At 31.7% G+C, this 19085-nt stretch overlaps 1 protein-coding gene across 1 annotated transcript in view; it reads right to left on the bottom strand.

Annotated features, from left to right (window-relative positions):
• The window catches only part of LOC143064420 (uncharacterized), a 135894-nt gene that overhangs the window by 46777 nt on the left and 70032 nt on the right, over nucleotides 1-19085 (bottom strand). The window contains exons 20-38 of the mRNA XM_076237236.1: nucleotides 18359-18440; nucleotides 17050-17603; nucleotides 16684-16842; nucleotides 16112-16229; nucleotides 15254-15374; nucleotides 14672-14826; nucleotides 12275-12388; nucleotides 11807-11941; nucleotides 11308-11373; nucleotides 8581-8646; nucleotides 8035-8213; nucleotides 7563-7663; nucleotides 6555-6676; nucleotides 5719-5774; nucleotides 5016-5163; nucleotides 4549-4625; nucleotides 3602-3712; nucleotides 1291-1458; nucleotides 722-862 (exon numbers count right to left, since the gene is read on the bottom strand). Of these exons, the coding sequence (XP_076093351.1) occupies nucleotides 722-862; nucleotides 1291-1458; nucleotides 3602-3712; nucleotides 4549-4625; nucleotides 5016-5163; nucleotides 5719-5774; nucleotides 6555-6676; nucleotides 7563-7663; nucleotides 8035-8213; nucleotides 8581-8646; nucleotides 11308-11373; nucleotides 11807-11941; nucleotides 12275-12388; nucleotides 14672-14826; nucleotides 15254-15374; nucleotides 16112-16229; nucleotides 16684-16842; nucleotides 17050-17603; nucleotides 18359-18440 (2673 nt within the window). The remainder of the gene's footprint in view (nucleotides 1-721; nucleotides 863-1290; nucleotides 1459-3601; nucleotides 3713-4548; nucleotides 4626-5015; nucleotides 5164-5718; nucleotides 5775-6554; nucleotides 6677-7562; nucleotides 7664-8034; nucleotides 8214-8580; nucleotides 8647-11307; nucleotides 11374-11806; nucleotides 11942-12274; nucleotides 12389-14671; nucleotides 14827-15253; nucleotides 15375-16111; nucleotides 16230-16683; nucleotides 16843-17049; nucleotides 17604-18358; nucleotides 18441-19085) is intronic.

The following is a 19085-nucleotide window of genomic DNA, read 5'->3' as shown; positions in this document are numbered from 1 at the left end:
TTTGTACCATATACATGATAAGATCAGTGTTACATGTATTTTTAGTTTACTGTATTGTCTGTGTTTGTCTATCTAATTTTAGTTCAGTATATGTATTGTTTGTGTCTTGTGAATAGTAGTTACCTGTATGTCAATTATTACATGTAAACATTATAGTAAGAAATAGTTCATTCATAAATCTATGAATGAGTAGCATAACATAATTGGACATAATGTAGCACTTAATCCTGACTTGATTGATAATTGAGTTTGATTGAATTTATATATTTATAATATATACACTTAAATAGTATTGGTTGTATTCTTACAGAAAAGATCTAGTTTATCGTATTTTATACATGTACTTTCCATTTTAGAGTTATATCCCTTTGTACACTGTACTGTCTATGTATTTACGTTTTGTTATTTGTGTACTTTCAGGGATCATTTATTTATGTCGTATGCATAAAACATCTTAGAACTTGACGAATCCTTTTATTCTGTCCAAGAACCCTATTACATATAGATGCCTCACACTCACTAAGGTATAAAAATATACATAAAGTTCATAGGTAGAAAACTGACATTAGATGGACATACTATGCCCCTGCTGCAACACATATTTTTAGGGAAACAAAGTCTCAAACTTAACTTGATAAGTTAAATGTTTTAAAAATTCTGTCTATAAAATGGTCTATCAACAGGTGAATTCTCTATTAAAGGTGTAGGTTACATTACTTACCTGCTACTTATTAATTTCCAGTTTCCTACAACAAAGTTCCATGCTAGATCTCTGCCATTGACATTCCTGGAGATAGCAATGATAACACTGGATGCATCTTGACTTCTTATTTCTGACATGTCCAAGGAATATGTCAGATACCTGGCAAAATGAAAATCAAATCATTTGGAAAATAAATATTTGGACTTTTTCTCAATTGTAAGCTCAATCCTCCTTTTCACTTCTTCATTTAATACAATGTAAGTTCTAATTACAATTCTTAAGTATCATTTTTAATTCAAAGTCATTTTTTCTCCATTATTCATTAATGTTTTTAAACAGGTCTATCTAAACATAACAGGACCAAGAAGTATCTGATTGTTTAATTTTATCTGAAGATTAAAAAAATCTACAAATGTCCATCATGGAATTTGTAAAGGAGCATGTATAATGTAGCCACTATTCCGAACACTTGAATTCAAAAATTCTTTTGGGGAAGGCATTTGCTCATATTTATTTTGTTTAATCTACTTGTTCAAATAAGAGCCACAATATTTTTGTAGTCTGTTCAAAGCTCACTTTTAACTCACCTGCTAATCAAATAGGTTTCCTTTGTACATGCCAGGGCAGTTAGAACTCTACTTTTTTCAGCAGCCACATTAGTAGTTTTATATTGTTGATATAAGAAATCCCAGGCCTCCTCTCCTCCCTCGGCTACACCAGAACAATACACAGTACTCTTCAAATCAGGATCTATCCTGTTAATGTAGTAAACAAATGTGTAAGACCAAACAAACCCACCCTCGGCTACACCAGAACAATACACTGTACTCTTCAAGTCAGGATCTATCCTGTTAATGTAGTAAACAAATGTGTAAGACCAAACAAACCCATCCCACCCTCGGCTACACCAGTACAATACACAGTACTCTTCAAGTCAGGATCTATCCTGTTAATGTAGAAACAAATGTGTAAGACCAAACAAACCCACCCTCGGCTACACCAGTACAATACACAGTACTCTTCAAGTCAGGATCTATCCTGTTAATGTAGAAACAAATGTGTAAGACCAAACAAACCCACCCTCGGCTACACCAGTACAATACACAGTACTCTTCAAGTCACGATCTATCCTGTTAATGTAGTAACAAATGTGTAAGACCAAACAAACCCACCCTCGGCTACACCAGTACAATACACAGTACTCTTCAAGTCAGGATCTATCCTGTTAATGTAGTAAACAAATGTGTAAGACCAAACAAACCCACCCTCGGCTACACCAGTACAATACACAGTACTCTTTAAGTCAGGATCTATCCTGTTAATGTAGTAAACAAATGTGTAAGACCAAACAAACCCACCCTCGGCTACACCAGTACAATACACAGTACTCTTCAAGTCAGGATCTATCCTGTTAATGTAGTAAACAAATGTGTAAGACCAAACAAACCCACCCTCGGCTACACCAGTACAATACACAGTACTCTTTAAGTCAGGATCTATCCTGTTAATGTAGTAAACAAATGTGTAAGACCAAACAAACCCACCCCACCCTCGGCTACACCAGTACAATACAAAGTACTCTTCAAGTCAGGATCTATCCTGTTAATGTAGTAACAAATGTGTAAGACCAAACAAACCCACCCTCGGCTACACCAGTACAATACACAGTACTCTTCAAGTCAGGATCTATCCTGTTAATGTAGTAAACAAATGTGTAAGACCAAACAAACCCACCCTTGGCTACACCAGTACAATACACAGTACTCTTCAAGTCAGGATCTATCCTGTTAATGTAGTAAACAAATGTGTAAGACCAAACAAACCCACCCCACCCTCGGCTACACCAGTACAATACAAAGTACTCTTCAAGTCAGGATCTATCCTGTTAATGTAGTAACAAATGTGTAAGACCAAACAAACCCACCCTCGGCTACACCAGTACAATACACAGTACTCTTCAAGTCAGGATCTATCCTGTTAATGTAGTAAACAAATGTGTAAGACCAAACAAACCCACCCTCGGCTACACCAGTACAATACACAGTACTCTTCAAGTCAGGATCTATCCTGTTAATGTAGTAAACAAATGTGTAAGACCAAACAAACCCACCCTCGGCTACACCAGTACAATACACTGTACTCTTCAAGTCAGGATCTATCCTGTTAATGTAGTAAACAAATGTGTAAGACCAAACAAACCCACCCTCGGCTACACCAGTACAATACACAGTACTCTTCAAGTCAGGATCTATCCTGTTAATGTAGTAAACAAATGTGTAAGACCAAACAAACTTAAATGTATACCTTAAATTCAGAAATTTTTGGTTGCATTTATTATTGCAATTTACTCATCTTAAACTAAAATGCAATTTAAATTTTTGAGATATTTTGAAAAATCCTGTTTAAATCATATAAAAAATTTCAAAATGGACTTTTAATTATTGAGATTATAACCCTGATTGCTTTTTTCACAATAATTTCTGAATTTACAGTAGTCAGAATAGTGATAATTAACTTGAATTATTAAGGCAAATAATTGGGATGAGTAACAACAGGACAGCAACCAAACAAAAACAGTTTATTAAATAGAAAGATCTTGAATATCTTTAATAAAAATCTTCTGATCTCTATAAAAATTGCTATTCAGAGTCCAAAAACTAGTCAAATAAGATGTCAATGAGACAATTAAATAATAGAGATAATGATAGAACACAAGTATGCACTCAAACAAGAAAAGAAATTTAGCATGGACTAAACAATGAAAGGGAACAAGCATGGACTGAAACAACAAAAAGGACCAAGTATAGACTAAAACGTGGAAAGAGAACAACTTCAGGCCCAGCTTGAACTGTGTCAACAGACCTCTGACAGATATGTGATAAAGGTATGAATATTTACCTGTAGGTTTCGGGATCAGCCATCCAATTGTTATACATAGTCAGAGCTTCAGTTGTACAACCAACTATGTCATAATTACAAGCTTGGTGGGCTAACAGGGATCTGGCATATCTACAGAAAAAAATCATGAATATTTACACAGAGGTGAAGATAAAGTATCTTTCTATTCAATAAGTACAATTGTTTATTTTGTACAGACATTTTCTGCATGGTAAAGTATTGCCAGACAAATTATAACAATTTTTAAAAATTCTATTTTTTCAAATTCCATAATTAATCATGTAATTAAAGATCTATTGTGTGAGTTTTTCCCCTTAGAAGAGACTCACATTTTCATTAAATTAAAGTGCAATTGGAAAAATCAAATTGGTCTGTCTGTAGGTGATGCATGCAATCTTTCATTTTCAAATCTTTTAATAACATTTAATCTTTGTTCAGCTTAAAAAATCCATAAAATTTTCTTAAAATTAGTATAAATGCTTTTAAAAATGTAATTTTCATCTGATAAATCAAAGCTTTGTATTAGCAGCATCCAAATCTGTCCATTAGAGAATGAGTGAACACTTGCAAAGGGAACCAACTTGTGTCAAACCATTGTAATTATAGTGAGCAAGTTGACTATTGTGATTACAGAATAAAGAAAGCTGGACATATGCTTAAATCAATTGTGCTGATTCCTTTGAAATCTGACAGTCTTACTGCCTGTATCATAAAAACTTATGACTGGTAAATGTACCATAAAAAAATGTTACACATAAGTCTTGTAATGATTCCACAGACCAATGCTGATAATATTTTTTTTGAGAAACTGATCAAATCACAAAGTTTAAGATTGATCATTGAAAAATGTATTCAGTGTTTTACTCGAGGAAATTTAAAAACAGTCCTGAATACAAAAACTTATCATATGTATGTAGATTTGAAGTATATCTGTATAACAAACTTACGCTTCAATGTGAGTAGCACCAGTATTATCTAAACCATAATGATCAAATGCTTTCCCTAAAAGATTACTCATATATTTCTGAAAAAAAAGTTGTATTCACAATTTTACATTATTGGAATATGAAACATTTTTTTTCATGTCAATTTCTGCCATAAATGTATAAATAAATCAAAAAAGATAGTTTAAACTTTTAACATTTCAAGAAGAACTGTATGCTTATCCATCCTTTAAGCACTGTTGGCAATCTGTTTATATCATACATGTGTTGAATATTTACTCAATTTAAAAAGGAGTTAGTTTCATTATGCTTTTATAGAAATAGTTAAACTATATTAATTTGGTTATCCTTTTCAGAGAAGTTACCATTGTATTTAATCTCAAGCTTAAAATTTCACCAAAATATTAATAAATACTCTACATATAAAGCAAACTATACATCATCTGGTGACTTCATTAAAAGCTACATACCTGGAAGTTTCCATATATAGCTGTCCTTGTCAGCATTTTCTTTACATAAGATAATTCAAATGTTGCAGCATACCAAGGGACATAATCCAACTCTTCACTTAGATAATCTACAACTTGTAGAGCTGTAAGAGTGCCAACATCACCTGATCTGTAAGTTATTGTACTCAAAATTAGTCATATATCATCTTGTAATGAGATGTTTTGCAATGAAATGAAAGTAAATTTACTAAATTTGCAAATTCAAAAAAATCTTATAGAGCACATACCTTGCCCAAAATGTGTGTTTTGTTTCCATCTATTTGCCATAATTTTTTTTTTAGATGAGGCATGTGCTTTATATAAGTTTAGCCAAAATATTAGTTTTATGTGATTACTTTAACCTGAAGCAGACACATATATCTGACTCAGTTTATGACAAATTCAAACAGTGTCATTATGCACTTCATCTAATTATTATATCTTCATAAAGATTCTATTCTAAGGTTAAACAAACAGTTATTTATAGAGAGAGGTATTAATATATCTTCTTTACATTCAGTTAAATTTTAGAGCCAAATAATCCCCCCTGAAGATCTTTTTCCTTTTCCCAAACTCAAATTGAAGTAGTTTCTTCAAGACATATAATTCCCTTTTATAACCAACCATCACATAATTTTCTTGGATAATTCTAAATATTTATGCTGATTATTATGATTGTACTCACTTTGAAAGGGACCACACATCATTTATTATTTGACCTCTGTTTATAACATGGATTCTCTAAAAATAAAATTGTTATATGTTGTCTTGTCTGACGTAAACAAAGTATAATTTTTCCATATGAGCTGCATCGGATAGAAATCCATCTTCTGCCAATCAACATCAATGTATCTGTTAACCTATTTAGGTTTTGAAAACAAATTCAACGGAAAGTCTATGACTGTTTGCAAGTTGAATTGTTAATTGAATGCTACAAAACTTACAAAACTTCATCTTTTATTTCATGGTATTTCGTAAATGAATGCTCCAAAATAAATCAGAGTATTGTACATGTACACATTCACGTTCACTTGCATAAGGTCAATTTCTATCCGAAGCAGCTCAGATATAGAAAACATTTTGTTATTGTGAGTATTCATTTGAAGTTCTACATTATTCATATAGGGGTCACACAATATACAATTTATTCTATTGTAACATACCAATTTCACATATTTTCAAATCTTATTTCAATCTGTGATATAAAATAATTTATTATCAGTCACTCGATCAGGTCAGTGGTTGTTTCTCATGGTGTGAATTTGTATCACATCTACTCATTTTTGCAGTTTTGCTATTTTTAATCATGATTTAAACAGCTTAATCCTTAACACTATATTTTTGTCAATAGCTCACAAGAAAGTTGTTTTAGATTTTTTCCTCTACCTATGGTTATGTCACACTACAGTTGTTTCAGAATTGCTTTCCAGTTCTTGTGACCCTTGACTTACCATATGATTTTTTATTGATTCTTCTATCAATACCTGTTAATTCTTAATCACATGATCTCTTTGTACCTACCAAATGATCTGTTTGAAGTTGTTCTATCAATGCCTGCCAGTTTTCATCATCATAATTTACTCTGTAGTAGCCATATTGCTGTACATTACCCACAATCCATCCACTACTGGTTGTAGGTATATCTGAAAAGTACAAGTCTTCAGAAATAAGTTATATTCCTCTACTACATGGCCTGCATGCTCCTGTATCTTACATTGTCAATGAAGTTTTATTTGGTTTTGTAATTTTATGAATATTAACTATCAATTTTAATAATTTGTGAATACATATGTGGATTTAGTAAATGGTACATTCTCATAATCATTGATATTTGATTTAAAAAGTATTTTGAGAAATATTTTTAAGTAACATTTTCAATGAAATGGGAAGGAAGGTCTGATTTTTTATAGAATTTACAAACTGAAAGGTTTATGACCAATCAGTTGAAAGTAACTTTAGATATGCAAATCGTACAAGAATTATCAATAAGTTTGCATTGTTTTTTATTGTCACACATATAGGTTATCATATGTTTTGAAAAATGGAAACAAGTCATTTAGTTGTACCAAAAAAAAAAAATCAGAATAAGAACTTTATTTGGATAGACTTATAACTTTGCTATTGTGTAAAATGCTTAAAACTTTCTCGTAATTTTACTCCAGCGTATAGTGCTTTCTTTAAGGTTTCATTTTTTCGGTTTTATGATCATGTTGATTTATAGCAGAACTGTGTTTTATCAAAGTTTTAACATAACTTGTATGGTTTAATGACGACTGATGTTTGATGTATATGTTTTATGATGCAAACAAAAAATCTCTGTTTTGAAAAAACATCTGCTTTTTAAACTATATACCTATCTATATCTATCTGTATTTACCTGTAATATTTGGCCCAAATGAAAGGTTTTCTTTTTTGTGCAAATGAAATATTGTTTGTGCCGCAAATGAAAATTTTTATTGGCACAAATAAAATGCCAATTGGCGCAAAAGCAAATCACTGGATGTTTTTAGAGTAAACCTTCCAACATACCCATTTCTGAATGTAAATCAAACCAAGTGACATCTTTGTAACTCTGGTTGAACTGTAAAGTTTCACTTGTTGTGAAGGTAAATGGTATCTTCCATGTGTAACTGCAAACAAATAATATAAGTTTGAAACATGTGGAGGAACTAAAAGTTCAAGTTTATAGGAATCAAAAGTAAAACCATCAACTTTATCTACAATAAGGTAAACTTTGATATGACTTCTTCATATATTTTCAGTTCACAGTTTGGCATACTTAAATATACAACATTCCAACTGTGCAATATTATAAGAGGCAATCTTGTTTGTTTTCCTACAAGAAAAGAAGACATAAAAGACTTTTAATTCACTAACTAAAAAAGAAGCATCTGCTGTATGCTGTAATTTTTGCCTTAAATTTTGAAAAGATATATCAGATTGCATTTAAAAACTTTATCCCATTTTTAAGTCTTTCAGAAATGTAGATTTATTTGTTTACTTGTATGGCGACGGATATTTGCCTGGGTCAGTAGATGATGGATTAAACAAAAATCTCTTCTGTTCCAAATGCAACTTTCCATTTGATCTTGTAACCTTGACAACAGGATAGTTCATTTGTAGAATCCATGTGTCCATTATATCCTTGACATCTAGTGGATTGCCATCCATTCCTGCTTGCTGCAATTTAAAGATACCAGTTATTTATATTTTATCACAACAGGTTATTTAGGAATGCATATGCATTAGCAATGGAGCCAGGGACAATGGTGCCAAAAGAAAGAAGGGAATTCATAGAACTGACAAAAATATGAAAGAACCACTGGAGAGATAATTTTTTGTTATTTTATTCTTTTTTTTCTTCCAGGTAAGGAACCTGATTCAATACTTGAATGTACATTGTACATGTACATGGTTCTGCCCAAAAACTTTGCAGTGAATGATTATCTTTCTTAAGCATGTTAGGAATTATATTGTATTTTTTTTATCTCCAATGTAGTGTTACATGATTTCAACGTTTAACCACCTATCTAACATCGTTGTTTACCTTGGTCATGGCATTCCACAAATCATCATGAAAAGCATTACTAAATTGTCTGTCCTTTAGATAAGCCTAAAATGTTAAATAACAACAAATTATCATGAAAAGCATTACTAAATTTTCTGTCCTTTAGATAAGCCTAAAATGATAAATAACAACAAATTATCACGGAAAGCATTACTAAATTGTCTGTCTTTCAGATAAGCCTAAAATGATAAATAACAACAAATTATCATGAAAAGCATTACTAAATTGTCTGTCCTTTAGATAAGCCTAGAATGATAAATAACAACAAATTATCATGAAAAGCATTACTAAATTGTCTGTCCTTTAGATAGGCCTAAAATGATAACAAGAATGTGTCCATAGTACACGGATGCCCCACTCCCACTATCATTTTCTATGTTCAGTGGACCGTGAAATTGGGGTCAAAACTTTAATTTGGAATTAAAATTAGAAAGATCATATCATAGGGAACATGTGTACTAAGTTTCAAGTTGATGTAACTTTAACTTCATCAAAAACTACCTTGACCAAAAACTTTAACCTGAACTTTGCACTATCATTTTCTATGTTCAGTGGACCATGAAATTGGGGTCAAGACTATAATTTGGCATTAAAATTAGAAGGATCATATCATGGGGAACATATGTATTAAATTTCAAGTTGATTGGACTTCAGCTTCATCAAAAACTACCTCGACCAAAAACTTTAACCGGACGGATGAACGGAGGCACAGACGGACGGACGAACGGAGGCACAGACCAGAAAACATAATGCCCCTCTACTATCGTAGGTGGGGCATAACAACAAATTATCATGGAAAGCATTACTAAATTGTCTGTCCTTTAGATAAGCCTAAAATGATAAATAACAACAAATTATCATGAAAAGCATTACTAAATTGTCTGTCCTTTAGATAAGCCTAAAATGGTAAATAACAACAAATTATCATGAAAAGCATTACTAAATTTTCTGTCCTTAAGATAAGCCTAAAATGATAAATAACAACAAATTATCATGGAAAGCATTACTAAATTGTCTGTCCTTTAGATAAGCCTAAAATGATAAATAACAACAAATTATCATGAAAAGCATTACTAAATTGTCTGTACTTTAGATAAGCCTAAAATGATAAATAACAACAAATTATCATGAAAAGCATTACTAAATTGTCTGTCCTTTAGATAAGCCTAGAATGATAAATAACAACAAATTATCATGAAAAGCATTACTAAATTGTCTGTCCTTTAGATAGGCCTAAAATGATAACAAGAATGTGTCCATAGTACACGGATGCCCCACTCCCACTATCATTTTCTATGTTCAGTGGACCGTGAAATTGGGGTCAAAACTTTAATTTGGAATTAAAATTAGAAAGATCATATCATAGGGAACATGTGTACTAAGTTTCAAGTTGATGTAACTTTAACTTCATCAAAAACTACCTTGACCAAAAACTTTAACCTGAACTTTGCACTATCATTTTCTATGTTCAGTGGACCATGAAATTGGGGTCAAGACTATAATTTGGCATTAAAATTAGAAGGATCATATCATGGGGAACATATGTATTAAATTTCAAGTTGATTGGACTTCAGCTTCATCAAAAACTACCTCGACCAAAAACTTTAACCGGACGGATGAACGGAGGCACAGACGGACGGACGAACGGAGGCACAGACCAGAAAACATAATGCCCCTCTACTATCGTAGGTGGGGCATAACAACAAATTATCATGGAAAGCATTACTAAATTGTCTGTCCTTTAGATAAGCCTAAAATGATAAATAACAACAAATTATCATGAAAAGCATTACTAAATTGTCTGTCCTTTAGATAAGCCTAAAATGGTAAATAACAACAAATTATCATGAAAAGCATTACTAAATTTTCTGTCCTTAAGATAAGCCTAAAATGATAAATAACAACAAATTATCATGGAAAGCATTACTAAATTGTCTGTCCTTTAGATAAGCCTAAAATGATAAATAACAACAAATTATCATGAAAAGCATTACTAAATTGTCTGTACTTTAGATAAGCCTAAAATGATAAATAACAACAAATTATCATGAAAAGCATTACTAAATTGTCTGTCCTTCAGATAAGCCTAAAATGATAAGAAAAAAAAAATCAATTGTATTTTACAATGTTAAAGAAATTTCATCCTGCTCCAGCAAAAAAATACCACATCTCACTTGAATAATTGTTGACTTCAAACAGAAGAATTTAATCTTACTTTTCTTGCTGGCGAAACAAGTTAGCCTAATAAACAAATAACATGTAGCAAAAAAAAGTGTTGTTGTTCTTTGTGGTCATATAACTTTACTTATGTCCAGTTAGACCATTTTTGTTTTTTGATGTTGTTGTTGAAAATATACCATATTCATGGCTTAACCAGTCAATAAATGACTGTAATTTCAGAAAAATGGCAAAATTAAGTACAATTTTTAACTTTTTGACTTGTACATGCTTAGAAATAAGAAAACACAACCTTTCTCTGTGCTTATTCAGCTTATAAGTGCACAGGAAAATCTCTCTAATGACATTTTCATGATGCCAATTCATATTTTGTGAAAGCCTTTGCACTGTAGCTTAAAACATGTGATTAGTAATGGTATTATACAGTGTTATGGTCTACAGTAACTATACAAGGCCAGCAAAACCCCAAAATGTCCCTTCTCCTCAGTTCTAAATGTATTGCATCAGCTAAGATAAAACTGAACTTACTGTTAATCCTTTAGCAAAAGTATTATCTCCAAGGAAGAACCTCATCATTCTAATTATAGCACCACCCTGTAAGATAGAAAAGAATAAGATTACATTACTGAATCTGCTTCATTAGTAAAAACATTTGTAAATGCTAATTATAAATATCAGTACTAATAACAGGATCGTGCAACAACTTAAATCATTGAATACACCTTATCACTATTTGGAAATCTGTCCTGCTTGACCTGAGAATCTGTCCTTTTTGAACTTTTGACATCATACAACAATACTTTTCCATTGTGGTGTCAGATATTTTCTTTTATGACATCAAAATTTTACAGGAACTTTTGTGATGTCCAGTAATGGCGGACAAACAGCAATAAGGTGAATAATATTAGTATTAAACCTTTGCAATCAAAAGATATTTCATTTAAAAGAGTAAAGATTTGAATTTTTAAACAAAATTAATTTTATTTGACTGATACCGTTATTAAATATATTTTATGTTACACTTTACCTTGGAATATGAAATAGTATCAAATATTTCGTTAATTTCTGCTGGGTTAGATACAGGGACATAGATAGGATGTGATGTCACAAGACCGTCAAAAGAAAAAGCATCCTGCACCACATCCACAGAAAACTGATCAAACTGAAAACAAAAATAGACCATTAAAGTAGAATAAATAAATTGGCAAAGAATCAAACTAACTTACTTTAGTATGAGTGAAGGGTACCCACTGTGCTGCGTTTTCTTTATTCTGGCTATAGAATACAAAAATTCTAATGCAACATTGTTTGTAACGTTCATTTTGATTGGGCAACATCACTAATTTTCATGGAATCAATTAAAAAAACACAGACTACGTCTGACAGATTTTAAATGTTTAATTTGACGTTGTTTTCTGTCAATCTCATTTGATATCACCGACATAGAATACAATGTTTATGCATTTTTTTTCTCTCTCTGACTACTTTTCCTTACCATTCTCCAGTCAGGATACAAACAATCTGTTCCAAAGTTCTCAACATATGTGGCGAACCCTTCATTTAACCAAAGGTCGTCCCACCATTCCATTGTAACTAAGTCACCAAACCACTATAAAGGAAACCAAGAAATATCAAAGATGGTCAAGTGAATTTGTCCTTCAGGATCAAATTTCACAAAAAAGGTATGATGATATACAAAAGAGAAAGGAAGACAACATATATTTTCATGTAAACTTACTGCATGTAGTATAATTTTTCTTTTCTGTTAAATGGAAAAAAGTAAATGAAGACATTCTTACATAGTAAATAATGTCATTACATTAGCTCATTCAGAATCGAATGCAATCTGGGTAATATTTTCAAAAAAGTACACCAAAATGTGATTGGTTTAAAATGTACTAAACAATGGAAATTCAACCAATGATGTAACGTTATTTTCATTTTGGTGTACGAACAATGAGATTATCCATAGTCTTTTGGATTCTTAAAAGGCAAATTGGACATTATTGTATGGCAGGTTTATTTTTTGTAAAGTTTTGATTTTATTGTCGAGCCTGCAACTTTTGTTGCAGAAAGCTCGACATAGGGATAGTGATCCGGCGGCGGCGGTGTTAGCTAACTTCTTAAAAGCTTTATATTTTAGAAGGTGGAAGACCTGGATGCTTCATACTTTGTATATAGATGCCTCATGTTACGAAGTTTCCGTCAGTCACATGTCCAATGTCCTTGACCTCATTTTCATGGTTCAGTGACCACTTGAAAAAAAAAGTTCAAATTTTTTGTAATGTTGAATTCTCTCTTATTATAAGTAATAGGATAACTATATTTCATATGTGCGTACCTTGCAAGGTCCTCATGTCTGTCAGACAGTTTTCACTTGACCTCGACCTCATTTCATGGATCAGTGAACAAGGTTAAGTTTTGGTGGTCAAGTCCATATCTCAGATACTATAAGCAATAGGGCTAGTATATTCGGTGTATGGAAGGACTGTAAGGTGTACATGTCCAACTGGCAGGTGTCATCTGACCTTGACCTCATTTTCATGGTTCAGTGGTTATAGTTAAATTTTTGTGTTTTGGTCTGTTTTTCTCATACTATATGCAATAGGTCTACTATATTTGTTGTATGGAATGATTGTAAGGTGTACATGTCTAGCGGGCAGATGTCATGTGACCTTGACCTTATTTTCATGGTTCAGTGGTCAATGTTAAGTTTTTGAGTTTTGGTCTTTTTATCTAATACTCTATGCTATAGGTCAACTATATTTGGTGTATGGAAATATTTTATGATCTTTATGTCAGTCGCGCAGGTTTTATTTGACCATGACCTCATTTTCACGGTTCATTGCACAATGTTAAGTTTTTGTGTTTTGGTCTATTTTTCTTAAACTATTAGTAATAGGTCAACTATATATGTTGTATGGAAGCATTGTTAGCTGTACATGTCTGCCTGGCATGGTTCATCTGACCTTGACCTCATTTTCAAGGTTCATTGGTCTTTGTTTAGTTATCTTGGTTAATGTTAAGTTTATGTGACAGTTGTTATAATGCTTAACTTTATACTTAGGACTATCAACATAATATCAATGATTAGTATAGAAGGCGAGACATTTCAGCGTGTGCACTCTTGTGGTTTTTTTTTAGTGGATACTATGGATACATTATCATTCCTTGGATACCAATTTTCATGGCTTTCATGGTTACCTGGGAACCACAAATTTCAATGTCTTGTGAATTACAAATGTTATACAGACTTTGAAAAAACCAAGAAATCAAATATCCATAAAAATGAAAATTTTCCTCAATCAACGAAAATTGGTACCCACAAAAATAAATGAATCCATAGTAAACCCAAATTGCTGATATAAATTCTGCCAATTTTCATGCAATTGCACAGGTTTTTTTTATGAGCTTGTTCATGAATTATAATCATTTAACCTGTTGAGATAACTTATGAGTTTTTCCCACATTACCTGATGAGCTAGTTCATGAGATATCACTTTACCTTATGAGCAAGTTCATGAGTTATCACTTTACCTGATGAGCTACTTCATGAGTTATCACTTTACCTGATGAGCAAGTTCACAAGTTATCACTTTACCTGATAAGCTAGTTCATAAGTTATCACTTTACCTTATGAGCTAGTTCATAAGTTATCACTTTACCTGATGAGCAAGTTCATTAGTTATCACTTTACCTGATGAGCAAGTTCATGAGTTATCACTTTACCTGATGAGCTACTTCATGAGTTATCTCTTTACCTGATGAGCAAGTTCATAAGTTATCACTTTACCTGATGAGCTAGTTAATGAGTTATCACTTTACCTGATGAGCAAGTTCATGAGTTATCACTTTACCTTATGAGCTAGTTCATGAGTTTTCACCACTTTACCTGATGAGCTAGTTCATGAGTTATCACCACTACAACTCTTTGTTTGTTGCTGGCAGAGGAAACATCTGGATCAAACAACATGGCCGTCTCCCTGTATGTAACCAGTCCCCAGTTCTCCATAGCTCCAGCAGCAAAATCAGGAATAGCTATCATATCTTAAATCAAATATATTTTTTGCAAATATTTTTTCTGAAGAAATTATTTTACAGCTCAGATAATTGTCTTTCATTGAAATAAAATAAGAATCTAAGATGAATGAATCATACTATTCCTCATTTCTTACCTAGATTTCACAGCAGTCATTTATCTACAAAACTATCATTATAGTCAGAGATTGAAACCACACAAGGGTAGTGATTGCATTCATTTTGTAGTGGTTGTAGCTATCAAACTAGTCCCTTTACAAAATTGATCTAAAATTCAAATCCAATGATGTTTCATAAAATATTAGTGATGGCTTAATAGTAGAATTAAAATTTGGTCTCCTTATTTTATGAAAGCATAAGATTTGGGACAATCAAATTTTCTTACAAAAAAAAATAAGATCTGGTTATTATTCTATTCTTTGATTCAATAGCTAACCTTGTTTTTGTATTGGAAATGGGACCCCAAAGAAATCTTCATAGAGAGTTAAGGTGTCAGCTCCTGTTTTTAATGCTAATTCAGTCTGATTCAAAGTTTCTGGTGTAGACCATGCTCTATACTGAAATCAAAACAAATATTATTTGCTGCTACAAAATGTACTGGTGAAGATTATGCTAATTAATAATAGACAAAAAATATTCATTTATACTAGTAAAAAAATCAACATTATTCACAATATTCATTGTAACTTTATCTCTTCGTTTAATATATATTACAATTGCATTATTCAATATTTCTGGAGCATTTTATACTATTGCCATCAAATGTGACACATTCAATGTGCAGTAATTTGTTCAAACTCCCTATTCACAATGTAATAGTTTAAAATTGGATTAAGTCACCTTATCCATTTTTCTATCATTTATATCATTGCAGTTGTCTCTTTGACATGTTTCCCATTTCCATTCTTAATTGTACTACATCAAAATGTTTTTTCTCTCTATAACCACAATTCGCAACAATAGGTTTGTTTACAGTAATTTGAAAAATACCTTTTAAAATCCTTTCTCTGTATCTAAAATTGAGAATGGAAATGGGAAACATGTCAAAGAGACAACAACTCGACCAAAGAGCAGAAAACTAATCTATTTTTGAAATTTTTAGTATTTTGTGTAGTGTTTATTGGTCTCATGTTTTATTCTTTGTCTTTTTTTCTTCTAGTCATGCTAGGTATTATTTGTCTTTCTGCACCTGTTAATTTTGACAGACACCATCCTAGGGGTATTTTTTCACAATTTTGTTTACTGTAGGCGCTGAAGCTATTATTTTAGAATGCCTCCAATTATATAAACTTACTTTTATACCATTTTTAGTTGTAGTTTGTGTAAACTGGAAATCACATACAATAATGGCGAGTAGATAGGTAGACATGTTTGGTGACAAGGCATATTCATCTGCTACAAACCCATCTGCACTGTAAATGATAATAAATTAAGATTATTATATCATATGATCTAGTACTTTTAAAGTTCACCACAGATAAATTTCTCTCAGAACATCTTCATTTTTGCTTAAAAAAATTGCAATGGCCTACTTGGCAATTGGTTTTAAAAAAAAATCAAAATAATGAGAACCTAACAGACCCTAACAGAGAATAAAATGATAGATCAGTCTTTTTTTAAAAGCATTTTTTTATATCATCCTGCAGGAGTGATATGGGTTTTCTCAGTAGAGTAGAAAGAGAATGTACAAAGTCATAAGCTGATGTCATTGTCTTGGCCTAGAAAAACAGCAATGAACAGATTATTAACGGTCTTAAACACTTGTGAATGTTTCTCAACTAAGATCTGATATGTAGTTTCTGAGAAAATACCTCAATATCAGAATTAACAGGTTCACATCATTGACCCTTCACATATGCATCTTACCTTATGATACCAGTTTTCTCCTGTGGCATATTACTCAAGCTTACTCGGTCTGGTTTCCTTAACAAAGTCACCTTGAACTGGGCCTTAAGTTCAGGCTCATCAAAGCAAGGAAAAGCTCTCCTGGCATCTGTTGCTTCAAACTGTGTGGTGGCCAGATATCTGAAATAAAAAAATACAGAATATCTATTTTACAAAAAGAGTAAATCTATACCTAAGTTATAGACTCGATCTGTCTGTCTGTGAAGCTTTGTTTATGTAAATATTTTTCTTTTCTATTTTCAATCTTTTAACATCTTCCTGACAATACCTAATGACCCTAATAAGTGATATTCTATTGGTATTATATTCTAACTAAATATAACTTACATAGTCTGGTCACCTCTCTTGTATGAACTGAGATAAAGTCCAGCTAGAACTTCATTAGACAGGGGACTAGTGAAGGACATCTCTAAGACGTATGCTTTCCCAGCTTGTAAATTTGCATCTACATTAACAATGAGGAACTGTCGATCCTTGTCTTCTGCCAGACTAACCACTGTTGGCAATGTCCCAACATGATCTGAACTGCTGATTGTCACGGTGGATTCATTTATTGTTAAATCCACAGAATGGAGTGTTATATTATTTGTATTCTCTGTACAATCCATTTCTATCTTCACACTTCCTTCTGTTGAAAATGTGGACGGGTCAGCTCCATAAAAATCTGGTTTCAGTGTCAAATTGTATATTTTTGGTATTAAAGATCTTGGTAGTCTTACGTTTTCAACTTTGTTGGGTGTTGGACGTACACTTAGCCATTTCTTAATGTCATCATAATTGTTTTTCATCCATCTGATGTTTGACTCTGTGTTTTCAATAGCTTGATCAAATGCTCTTGCTCCAGGACCTAAGTCTGATTCTGAGGCTAAAAAGTCTTTTAACTGAAAAAAAAACATAAGTATTTAACTAAGGTTTTTTTTTTTAACAAATGAAAATTTTAGATAAGTACTTTTCAGAAGAAAAAAAAATTTAATGAGAAATCAGTGTTAAACGCAATAAATATACTCTTCAGGAGGCTCACAGGTACAAAATTTCAGCGAAAAATTAATCATTTGTTTTTTTCATTACAAATTTTATTTATTACAATATTAGTTATTACTTAAATTATGATATGGTACAAAAATCAATAAAAAAAATCAATTCAGCTTGGCCACAGATAGCTTTTAAAATGTTTATATCATTGAAATAGCTCCAAATTATCTCCCTTTGGTGTAAAAAATGCCATTTTAACTCATCAGTGACCTATATTTTTTATTATTGTTTAAACAAACAAACTGTACATAAACTAAATAATTGTAAAATGTAAGCGATTTCTGTAATCTAGTTCTTTTTTTTTTATTTTGATATTATCTCTATTTCTCCCATTAGTTCAACAGAAAAAAAAGAACATGAATGGTGACCCCTTTTTTATTTCATTTTTCTATTAAGTATATGATAAGGTTCATTTATAAAATAATATAGTGAAATCCTACATCAATTTCTATTTTTTATTTTTACACACCAGCCCCCTTAATACAAAATTAGTAAGAAATTACAACAAACCAGCTGGTCTAGTTCATAATCAGTATCAATTGCCTTGCTTATTGCTTCAACAAATTTTGTAAAAGATTTAAGTCATTAATATAATAAAACAAACCTGGTCTAGTTCATAGTCAGTGTTAAATGCCTTGGTTATTGCTTGCACTAACCGAGTAAAAACACCAAATCCTCCTGCATACCTGAAAACATACAAAACATCATATTAAAACATTTACAACAAAATAAACTGCTATTACTGTGGATTCATTTTTATTCGTGGTATACCAATTTTCGTGGGTTTCATGGGTCACAGCGAACCACGAATTTAAGAATTCAACGAAGAATAATCCCGAGAAATGTGTATGGAGTTGGATGTTTATTTCCGGTTATGTTATGCAGTTCTAGTATAGTGTTGACAAGCGATAAACATTGTAACATAACACGTGATTTTTATTGAAAGAAGATACAACTATTTTGATTAAATCTATAATAAATATATCGAATATCAGTGATAATTTACTTTTTAAAATTGATTAAAACTGTTCATGGAAAATAACTGCAAATTATTAATTACCGTGTCATAGTTTGGTTTACCTGTGATAAAAAATCAATAGGATTAAGTACGGGGATATTGCCCGTAGGTAATATTGTTTATGACAGGAACATTTATTTTCACACCTTATACTTATATCACTGTTTATTATATCGTGATTAGGGAAATTAGCTTTCAATCATAAAGTTTTGAATGCCTTATAAAATTCAGACAAGAATTTATAAATTGTAAAACAAACAAATAATTAGTTGTCTCTTCCCATTATTGTAATCGAAGTTATCAATGAACACTT

Source organism: Mytilus galloprovincialis, chromosome 2, assembly GCF_965363235.1.
Source record: "Mytilus galloprovincialis chromosome 2, xbMytGall1.hap1.1, whole genome shotgun sequence".
NCBI classification, from domain to species: domain Eukaryota; kingdom Metazoa; phylum Mollusca; class Bivalvia; order Mytilida; family Mytilidae; genus Mytilus; species Mytilus galloprovincialis.
This window is presented reverse-complemented; position numbering and strand designations above follow the sequence as displayed.